Consider the following 11,484-nt stretch of genomic DNA (forward strand, 5'->3'; position numbering starts at 1 on the left):
GGCATTCCTCGACTCTTCCATCCTTGACGACAATTATCCGATTCACTGAGGAAGAAATGTTCTTACAATTAGTCACATTCGATTAGGTGCAATTGCACTTTGACTCGCGTTAGTCATCGCGAACAGAATCGCATTTACTTTAACACCAAAACAGCTCGATTCTTCGTATCGCTCTTTCATTGCAAATAAACATCCGTTGAGATTCTTCTGCATTCTTGTGGAAATTGCGTCATTGAAGTTCGCAGAATATCCGATATAATAATAGCATAACTTTTTTTTAGTCTTTGTATAGGAAAGTTAAATTTTTCATTAGATTCGAGAGGTCCTATATTAAAAAATCAATGTAAAAAATATATAATTTTAAACATTATATATAATTTTGAATTATTATACAGAGATGCAGATATTTCTCGTAAACTTTCGATATTTTAGTGATACGTCTTTAGAGAGAGAAAAATTAAGCAGAGTAAATATAAATGTCAAAAAGGAATGACGATGCCGAGAAAGAAGTTTCGTTTATGATTATACAAAAAGTTTTTGTAATTCTTTAATATTTATAAGGATATTTTCGAGAGAGAGACGAGAAGAATCTGTGTCTACACGATATATCCCTCCAGGGTTAAGTGGCCCTTAGAGCTCTGTCTCTGTTTCGTGGGTTTTTCGACGGCATCGACCAGTTTTAAAGCAATGAGTCATCGCAGACCATGTGATACCCACTCGTTCTATGGATTATCTGCGCGTATATATAGGGTGTTTCTTGTCAACGGCACTTCCTTTCAATGATAGATATTACTATTACAACTCGTAGAATCTGAACTTAAAATATTAAATAAATATTTTACAATAATATAAATATGTTAAATAATAAATTATTGCTTATTTTTTGAACTTTAAAATAAAATATGAATATGAAATAATTTTTTAGATATATATTTACATATAAATAATTATATACAGTATCTGTCGTTAAAAACAGGTTTAAAGGAATGCATTATTTATACAGAAAATCGAATGTGCATCATCCAGAAACTTTCTGCAACGCATATAATCGTATTTTATTTACAAACTATTTTTACAAAAGAACTCCCTTTCGTGCGCTACGATGCCTCTTTAATTACTCTTCCTATAAGCACATCGCGAAGACCTCCCTTAGGAAATCTCTCGATGCGTTACGAGCGTGTTTCGATCTCGTTCTTTGTATAATGTCGCTTTGCCTCCGCTTGAAGATTAATTCGGGAAGAAACTGGCCTTTTAACTTTTCGAGGTAAATCATTTTTGTGTCACAAGGGAAATCATTTCTGTGCTATTCTTATTTTTATCAAGAATGTATCCGTGCTTAAAAAAGTCATGATAAATTTATGTAAAATTCTTCTTTTATATTTATCTATATAAATATTTATATGTTAATTTTTAAAGCACGAATATTTATTTTACACTTATAAGAATTTATACGGAATTTTTCGACAGATTTACGCAATTACGTTGTTGCGAGAATTATATCTTTCAATTTTTCTTGCGTGAACGACATGTTGTTATCTGCGGTTTACGCTTAATATACTTCGTGAATGCGTCTAGTCTCGCTTCTCAGTCGGAGATGTAATTCGTTCTTTCAATTCTACGGTATGAATCATCGTCGTTTCCTCTCTCGCGTACTACGATCACGACGTAACATTCTGGTCGGTACAACGAACGCATTACATCTCGTTGCATTTAGTTAAACGTTGAACTAAGAAAATCTAAAGATTAAAATATTTTAAAACATACGACAAGATGTGGGTTCTTATTTTATGAAAGAAATTTTTAGAAAATCTGAGAATTTAAAAATTCAAAAATTTAATCTAAAATTAAAGTTTTATCGTAGGATTTTTTTGTAAGATTTAATTTTTTTCCCAAATCTTGACAATCTGGGAGAGTATTTTTTAAAACTAGATGTAACTTATATTTACTCATATTTCTATACTATTCTATTCCAATTTCTCGATAATGACATATTGTACATCCTTGATATCGTACATCCTGCGTGTTTGACACGATGACGACGTAATCATCCGCTCTTCTCATCAAACGTGTTCGTTCGTTTATCATACAGTCGATTCTTTTATCGGTTCACGGATTCACATGTGTGCGCGATTCACCGGCGAGATATTGACCCTCTGACCGAGTCGCCGAGTCGTTAGAATGATTTATCGCGTCCGAGCGGTAGATGCGAGTCGAGCAAAAAAAGGAACGAAGGGAGAAGAGATAATTGCCGTTCATTGCGTTTCGAATCTGCCATAAACGATTGAGGGCTGCTCGGGATGATTTAAGATAATCGCGTAGTAAAGAGAGTATGTAATGGTTCGAGTTTTGTTTATTTAATAGTTAATAAAATTGTTAAGGTAATACTTAAAGAGTCGTTGTGTAAGTTGGATATTCACGTGTGGCTAACGATACGTAAAACGTCCGGTGATCGGTAGATCAAAACGGTAGATAAGAGATAAGAGAGTGGAGTGAGATAAACTAAATCTTAATATTGATATTTGTGACAGAATTAGAAAGAAATTTGACGTGCTTCTGAATGAAAATAATGTATTTTTTATCTTAACTTGAATGCAAAAATTCTATAATAAAATAAAAATTGCAGTCTTGATTTAAAAGATACAGAAGAAGTGAAAATAAAAAGAGTCTATTCATTTTCGCTTTTGAAAGAATCAGAATAAAAAAGTTAATAATTCGGACAAAATTTCGTATGTGCTGATCGATATTAATGTGATTTTATTACTAAACATGTCCATAAAAGCAGATAATTCAATTGTCATTAGTATTGTAATTTGTAAAACATTATCCTAGAATAAGCGTAGAATTCTCATTAGCCGAATATTAATTGATATTGATATTCAAAGCTTCGGGTCATGTGTTTGTTAGATAATAGTATTTGATCGATAATATCTAAAGGGCGACAAGGTCGTCCTGCATTTCATAGCACATCGTTTTCGGCAAACGAACAGCTTTGTATGGTTTTCACTGAAATGAGATAACCGCTAATAAATGCATAATCTAGTCCTCTTGTTACTTTGATAATGTAGCCTTTATCGTGTCACGTACGTATCAATCATCGATTTTCCGGCGATTAAATTCTCATCAGACCGAGGGAAGTACTTAGATTAGTATGCTCGAGATACATGTAATTTCTATTCTTTTTATGACATTGATTACGTTGATTATTTTACCTATTAATTATAATTACACAATTAAGTACTTGCATTTTCTTTCGTAACATTAAGAATGCAAAACAATGATAATTACACAATCACGATTATCTATTTATGAAATTATACATTATTAATGCTACACGTAAGAGAGACTAGAAAATTGCTTAAATAAAATTTTCCTTGAAAGAAGAAATTTTAAGTCGAATTCTTTCTAGACTATTTTTCTGCCTTGAAGGTTCGAAATTTACTTTTTTTACTAATTAGCAAGAAAAATTTTTTTACCTGGATATTTTGTGAAAATATCCTGTGTGAAAATGCGTTGTTACATATCAGAAAGATTAATTTTCTTTTCACAAAACGAGAACAATATAAAATATCTTTAAAAAATAGAGGGACCCGTTGAAAATGTAGATAGTTAAATCTCTGGCTTATTTTCTCTTCATTCACACAATATAAAGATTTAGGAGCAACAGTTAAAAGATTAATAGGTTATATAAAATTTCTTTGTTACTATTTTGCATGCTTTCTTTTAATTGTAAGTACATTTCTTTAATAAATTTTAATTTGACAAATTTATTCATTATTAAAAAAAGTGTGTATAAATATATTGTAATGCCTTCAGAATTCTTCAATTTTCCTGTAGACGTATAAATTAAATTACTGTTAGCAAAATAAATTTGTTTGGTCAAAAAAAGTTCTTTTTTTAACTAACGTATGTTTGCTCTGTGTTTTTTTGGTACTGAAATCACATCTACTTTGCATAGAAACTAAGAACGTGTTAACCATTCTTTTACATTAGAAGTTATTCGAAAATATTCAAATTTAAGAATACACGGACATATATCTAAAAGATCGATGGTACGAGTAGATACAGCACAAATATCTGCAAACAGGTATCGAGGTATTAGTGTGAAGGCGTATGCTTCTTCCTCTTTTCTCTTCTACCTTCTTCTCTCGCTACTTCCTATAAAGCAATATAACTTCGTAAACTTGTTTAATCGAAATACTTTAGGAACACGTTTTAAAACTTTGAATCTGCAAGAGAAAAGAAATCCAAAGTCCCCCTTAAAGTATCTTCCATTGAGAGAATGACAAAGAAGATGGAAGACGCTATGTGCTGGTCGAAACATGCTAGAAAATAAAAAAATTATTTTTCTTTCCTGCACGATATGGCTAAGGAAGGGAAAGTTAATCTTTTCCAGAAAGGAAGCGTATGGGGGGAGAGGGGAGGGGGGCTAATTTATCGAAACACAATTTGACCAATGGAAACGTAATAGTTATGTTCTTTCCTGACCTTTGACCTTTGCAGTGACCAAAGAATGCGGCAACTATTGTGATCCGATCAGTCTTTGTATTGACACGTATTGCATCCCTCACGTATCTCGACGTGCCTCTATTTGATAGTTTCTGCGTGATCTTTAACGATATCGACGCAAGTTTCTTTTTTTATTTGTTGGGAAAAGCGTGACGAGAATTTCTGCAGATATCATAATTTACTCGTGCATTCCAGGGCCATTCCTACACACAGAAAAATACATACTATATACAAGTAAATATTACTTGTTTCAAGTATTTCATAAGTTCATATATCCGCAAATCTATCATAAGTTTATCATAAGCATCAAATTTATTCAAAATATATTCTGAATCCTAATAAATTTAATACTTCAATCAAGAATATTAAATTATATAATTGAAAGAAATACATTAAATTTTTCTGATCTAATAAATTTTCTTACATTAAATTAACCATATCTGACTTTTCTTTGATAAAATTTTATAATATTCTTCAAAAGAAAATATTTACTTTTTTTGAGTACATGATAATGAGTATTTCTAAAATTTGTGACAAGTCTATTTTAAGACTATTATTAAGAAAATATTCTTTGTTAAAGATAACTGTTACTTAAAAGAAGTAAAGTAAACTGAGTAATCATTTTACTTGGCAATAGAATAATATTTTTCTGTGTGTAGGTATTTTTCCGCACATTTGTTTGAGATAGAAGGAAAGTGTATGTACGACAATGTTTTGGTTGAGAAACTAATCTAGTTGTGGCTGATCATCAAGACGCTTAATCGACAGTTTATTGAAACGTCACGCTTTTTTTGATTTCAGCCGACAAAATGTCTGTGGATAAGGAGGAATTGGTGCAGCGCGCGAAGCTTGCCGAGCAGGCGGAAAGGTACGACGATATGGCGTCCGCGATGAAGGCGGTCACCGAGACGGGAGTCGAGCTGTCGAACGAGGAAAGGAACCTGCTCTCGGTGGCATACAAGAATGTCGTAGGAGCGAGACGCAGCTCGTGGCGGGTAATCTCCTCCATCGAGCAGAAGACCGAGGGCTCCGAGCGCAAACAGCAGATGGCCAAGGAATACCGGGAAAAGGTTGAAAAGGAATTGCGCGAGATCTGCTACGACGTATTGGTGAGTGATACCTTTCTTTTTTTTTTTTTTTTTTTTACCTGCCCCAAGTATATCTTGCAGGTATCGGTCGCCCTTTTCTGTTGGCCGACAGAATTCACTGTTCGTCTAAAAATAAAGTAGGTAAAGTTATTCGAGTAATGTATTTATTTGGAGAACATCGCCAGTTGCGTTGACTGTAATATTTATTTTTTGAGTTGCCGAGGAATTTTATTAATTATTATGTTGGTTAATTTTAATGAAAATCTTTTCTCGTAAAATGCCGACGAATATATGCGTCTATGTATAAAAAAAAAAAAAAAAACAGCGATGGCTAGAAACAGTTTTTATTTTTGTCTTTACTCCGATCGGTGTTCTCGTTTTTTCATCACATAAACTGCTTCTATACGTAATTCGCGCATGTGTTTGCCCGGCGGTCAGGCTCATTGTGTCGCCTTGCCGCTATTGATCGTAGTCGCTCTGGACAAGAAAAGCCGACGACATGAACGATAAAAGACGAGGCGGCATTGAAATACGGGGGAAAAAGCCTCGCTCTCGTTCGGAAAGTAGGGAAAAAAAGGAAAAAAAATGCGAGTTGTGTATTTGTCGAGGAATAAACGTGTTTGAACAAAGGTCTTGGTGCGACCTAGATGACGGATGACGAGCTTTTAATGCTCCTCGCCTCGTCTTGTGATATAATTCCCCGATAACACAGCAATTTCATTTTTAGGATGTGTAAAGAGAGATAAGGAAGTAAAAATTTAATTATTATTAAAAAATGAATTTGACAATTTTGTGCTTTCTTTTCGTTTTTTTTTTTTTGTTCGCAATAATTTTTTTTTCTTCTGCGTACTTTGAAATTGCATCATTGCATTGCACATTGGGATACAATGTCGATTCTCGCTGTTTTGTCGCTAAATGAAATGATAAAAAATAGTCAAGAGTTATTTTTGGGCGATATATTGACGCGAGCCATCACACACGCAATTAAGCCGTAATAAGGTTAATTGAGGGGGCTCTGTGGGTCTTGATAAAGCGAGCTACGTACGGCGGAACTGTTTGGGCGGACCTTTTCCTTTGTGAACTACCGCATAACTTAACATGATTTGTTTAAAACGATCCGTTAACGACAAAATTCGTTAGATTTGTAAATTCTCGACATTCTTCTCTCGTGTATTAATTTCCTAATTTCATGTCTTCTGCAAATATGTTTCATGTACTTTGATTGTATAAAACAAAACAACAGAAAAAAATTTGGATTAATATATATAAAAATATGAAAAAATTAAAAACTATTTAATAATTTTCAACCTTAGCTTTTTTCGTGCAAATTTATATCAATAATTTATGTATCTATTTTATTGTGTGTTCTCTCTAGTCGTATTCTGTCTATCCTTTTGACATTTCTTCCGCCATGTATCTTAATCATTTATAGCGTGCGCATATTAATTTTTCACTGCCGCATGATTTCGATTCCCTCCGAGATCTGACTTCACAATAAACGATCCATCAACATACCAATGATGCATTCGCGATAAACGTCGGCCAGTGAACTCGGCGTATTTGTTCGCCGTCCGGGATGTTAATTTACGCCCGAAAGAATGGGATTTCTGCTGATATGTTGGCCGAAATTAATTTTCCGTCTCACGCACACGTGATGTTTCTCACACCCGGATTCGCGATATCGTGTTTCAAATAGTTGGCACTATCGCGAGTTTTCGCATCGGACACAGTGCGGACTTTATATTGTAGCAATATATGTCTAGTTTTATCGCACATTCTTGCGTTATGGTTAATAGTAATAAATCAATTTCTAAAGTCTGCGAAATCGCGGGAATTACAACACATAACAATGTTATGTCTTTCGCATATTTACTTGCCACAAATTTAGTCATAAAAAATATTTAGTAATTGAATTTAAATGGGGACGTACTTACTAAAATGATTGATTTAAATAAAATAAAAGGCCATAGAATTAATATTCATATGAGTAAAAAATTTGCAAGATAATGCTTGCGTTAATAATTTTCTATCTATATCTTGATGTTGGAAATTTTGGATGATCAAGTCGCATGTATTAAATTCTTGATGAAACTGTCATATGTCATTTTATTAGGTTGTTATTCTCGTAGCTAATTATCATTCTTATCTAAAACAAGTATATCAGGCTAAACATTCTTTCCATACACGTGTCACATATCGCCAAGATATTTATTGATATCGATATCTAAATATTTATCATCCTTACATTATTGAGAGTACTTTTTTATATCATAACGGTGTCATGTGTACAATTAGAAAATTAAATTTTCTAAAAACTTTACGTGATATATTAATAAACTATTCGATTAATTTTATTTTTTATTTTTTATTTTTAACAATTTTGAATTCAATTATATTTCAGAATTTTTTATGTCGATCAAATCGGTAAAAATAAGAGAGAGACGCATCGTTTTGCTGCGATTTCCGCATTGGTAAATTCGTTACCGCCTTCTTTTCTCTCGTAAGAAGGTATTCCGAGAACAGCTCCGGTGCATTCCATTTCTTTTTTCGCGCCGTTGCAGCCGTTGTAATGTTTCCTGTTCTCCATACATAGCAGCGAGCTCCGAAAAGGTATCGAGGAAAATTATATACCGTTGAGTAACCGGCGTTTGCGTATCTAAGGGGTGGGGATACACTCCTAGAGTTGCGATCATAGACATAGTATATCTAGACCGAGCGTTTGCCTTTTCTACGTGCACCTTGGCCCCCACTCCTCAACACTCGGTCTAGATATACTATGTCTATGGTTGCGACAGACGGTAAACAATCAATTTTCTATAATCATAGACTGATGATTTCATTCTCACATAAATTAATCACCATTCTCGAACATTCTTCTACGCCTAAAATTCCCACGAACGCTCATCTGAATACTTATTCAGTTATATTAATATTATATGAATCCTCTTTTCTCTCTCTCTCTCTCTCTCTCTCTCTCTCTTATCTTTTTCATGAATATTTTATTATGGAATAGAAATTAGAAAAGAAAGATACGCGTAAATTTTTATAGGTTTATTTATTATTATTTTTTTTTAAATAAAAACATTACACACACATATAGAAAAGAAAACAACTGTAATATTTTTGACACGTGCACACAGATAAAATGGGAAAAAGTAAAAAAGATTGACAGGTTTATGAAAGAAAGCTGCCGCCGATAACGAGAATTCGCTTTCCCATATCGATTCGTCGTTTAATCGCCAGAAAATATCCGCTTTCTAACGAAATATTTCTTCGTTTGAAAGAATTAGAAATGTTAATTTTAGGCGGGACGCGTCTAATTGTGCGCCGAGTATTTGTTAGCGATTCGTTACTACATCGTCGACACGATAATGAAACGAGGAAATGCAGTTACGAAAATATCCTCTTTATGTACTGCGAAGTCATTAGCATGGCTGCTTTGTCAGAAATATTTGTGCGAATTGTGTTGAGTTCTTTATTCAAAGTTAATTGCATTGTCTAAGCAATTGTCGTGTAAAATAATCTGACTTGTAGAAAGTAATTATGAGAAATGTGTTTTTCTCTCTCTTGAGTTATCTTTTGTGTAGGTGACTGTCATAATATTTTATATATGTTAAAATCAATTTAAAATTAAAAATTTTAATTTTAAATTCGAATTTTTTTTAGATGTATAATATAACTTTGATTTTCAACATTAATTACTAATTAAAAAATTCTTTTCATCTAAATTCTGCTAAAATAAATTACAACAAGATTTTGTCTATTTTAATTTTTCGTTGAACTTTAAATTAAAATTTTTATAGTGAAAGAATTCGGAAGAAATCGATTCCGGTAGCAGACGCACATTCTATATAATAAAATGTCAACATGGGGAAGGATAAACTGAATTGTGTACCGGGTGTCTTGCCTCGAGCATCGAAACTCGTTTGCAAGCAATATACCCGGTTCTCTTCCGCGCCTGGGAATCATCTTACGTAGTTGACAATCTTCTCGTGCGCGCTTCCTTACTCTGGAAGATGAAGATCATCCTCCGGATTGGATTTCAGACGGATCAATTACAGCTTCTATTCACAATTTTCTTCGTCGTAGGAGCGCCCAGTTATCTTATTTTTTTCTTCCTGAAAATAATTTGCGTATTATTCTGGTAATGTCGATACTAACATTAAAATAATATTAAAATAATTCTCTCTCTCTCTCTCTTTTTTTTTTTTTATTGTTCAATCGTATTATTTATAGTAACATTTAATACGAAGAATTGCGTCTATCTCGTTTCTTAAAAAATATTCCAGTTCTTTTGATTATACAAAATGATTCAAAAATTTAATTATGAATAATTTCTTTTTGTTTCTTCTTACTAATACTTTATACATTGTTTTATTTTTTTAATTATATGTCATTGTTTTATTTTTTTAATCTCATCTTTCAAGTTTTAATCTGTTCTGTGAGATGCTTATTGCATCACACCCACGACAGGATATTAAAGCACGACCTTTAGCTTTATATAAAAACTCATTAAACTCTGTGAATTATAATCCGTCCAATGTTTTTTTTACGATCCTCGGGATTTTGTCTAATCTCCGTTATCATTACGTGAGCCATATTTTCCAGTATCCGGAAATAAACGGAAGAGGAAGCGGGACACGCCTGCTCAGACGGACGTACCTCGAACTGCCGGAAATGGCACGTTCCGGCTCGTAATGGAGTCGGTCCTTTCTTTAAGGGAAAATTAAATTCGTTCGAGATCGTATCATGTTTTATCAAAAGAAAAAAATATTCATTGTCTCTTTTCTTTTCATGTTTGATAACGTAAATGTCATAATTCTTTTTTAAATCTAGGTTGACGTAAATCTGTAAATATTTCTAAATATCAACATTTTTACACATTTGTTTATTCATTAAATAAATAATAATTGTTTATTCATTAAATAAATAATAATATTCATTAAATAAATATCAAAATTTGTTACACATTTGTTTATTCATTAAATAAATAATACGAATATTTTAAATAAAGTAAATAATGTTTTCACATTATCGCAACTATCGCTTTAAATTATAAATCAAACGACATTTTAATTATTTAATAGATTTTGTAGAGTTTGGTCGTAAACCAGAGTTAATTGCAACGAAAGTGTTATAGGGGGATGGATGGGTGGTCAGATTTGACTCGTGAGATGCACGTCAAACGGTGAAATTGGAGCAAGGTTGCTCCAGCTGTGAAACACAATCGTTGGGCGATCGTTCCTGTTCTCGCGCTCTCCTATGCACGTCACCGACGATAAGCGGTGGCACCATTGTACTGCGCCTCTCTTGACGCAGCCAGGTTTCATAGAAGATCACTTTACGATTTAATAAAAACTGAGATATCTTTAGCTGAATAGGCATGGAGACAGAGAACGTAAAAAAGTCGATCCTCGTTTTGTCAGTTCATCGTGACTTCGCCAAACGATAGTTTTAAAAATAGAAACAGGAAGCTGTAGTAAACAGAAAAAGAGACAAAAGAATAATTAAAATCGAATGCAGCTTGTGTGACATTTTAAAATGGCATAAAAAATCGAAAAAGATTCATTTATAATAATAACTTTTGAATCGAAATTAATATTATTTGTCGCAAAGTTCAATTATAGATAACGTAATTCTTCATCGGTTTTATGGAGAGAAACGCATTTCGATAATTTATAGCCGCGATTTTATTTCTCCCTAAAGGGAGAATAAAGTCGTCGTAGGAGATTAAAAATTAATATAACTGCCAAGATCGTAAGTTACAAAACCGGTCTTTTCTCGTCCGCGAACTCGATGTGCGAGAGAGCCATTACAACTCGATGACGATGACGTACAAACGCGGTTACTTTTTTTTTTTTTTTTTTTTTTTTTTTTTTTTTTTTTTTTT

General features: G+C 32.9%; 1 protein-coding gene across 2 annotated transcripts in view; it reads left to right on the forward strand.

Moving 5' to 3' along the window:
- The window catches only part of LOC115239813 (14-3-3 protein zeta), a 27,512-nt gene that overhangs the window by 5,248 nt on the left and 10,780 nt on the right, over nt 1-11,484 (forward strand). For both annotated transcript variants that reach the window (XM_029814571.1, XM_029814570.1), the window contains exon 2: nt 5,308-5,615. In XM_029814571.1, coding sequence (XP_029670431.1) covers nt 5,316-5,615 — 300 coding nt within the window. In that variant the 5' untranslated portion in view covers nt 5,308-5,315. The remainder of the gene's footprint in view (nt 1-5,307; nt 5,616-11,484) is intronic.

This window comes from Formica exsecta, unplaced genomic scaffold (assembly GCF_003651465.1).
Source record: "Formica exsecta isolate Colony F162 unplaced genomic scaffold, ASM365146v1 scaffold395, whole genome shotgun sequence".
Classification (NCBI taxonomy): domain Eukaryota; kingdom Metazoa; phylum Arthropoda; class Insecta; order Hymenoptera; family Formicidae; genus Formica; species Formica exsecta.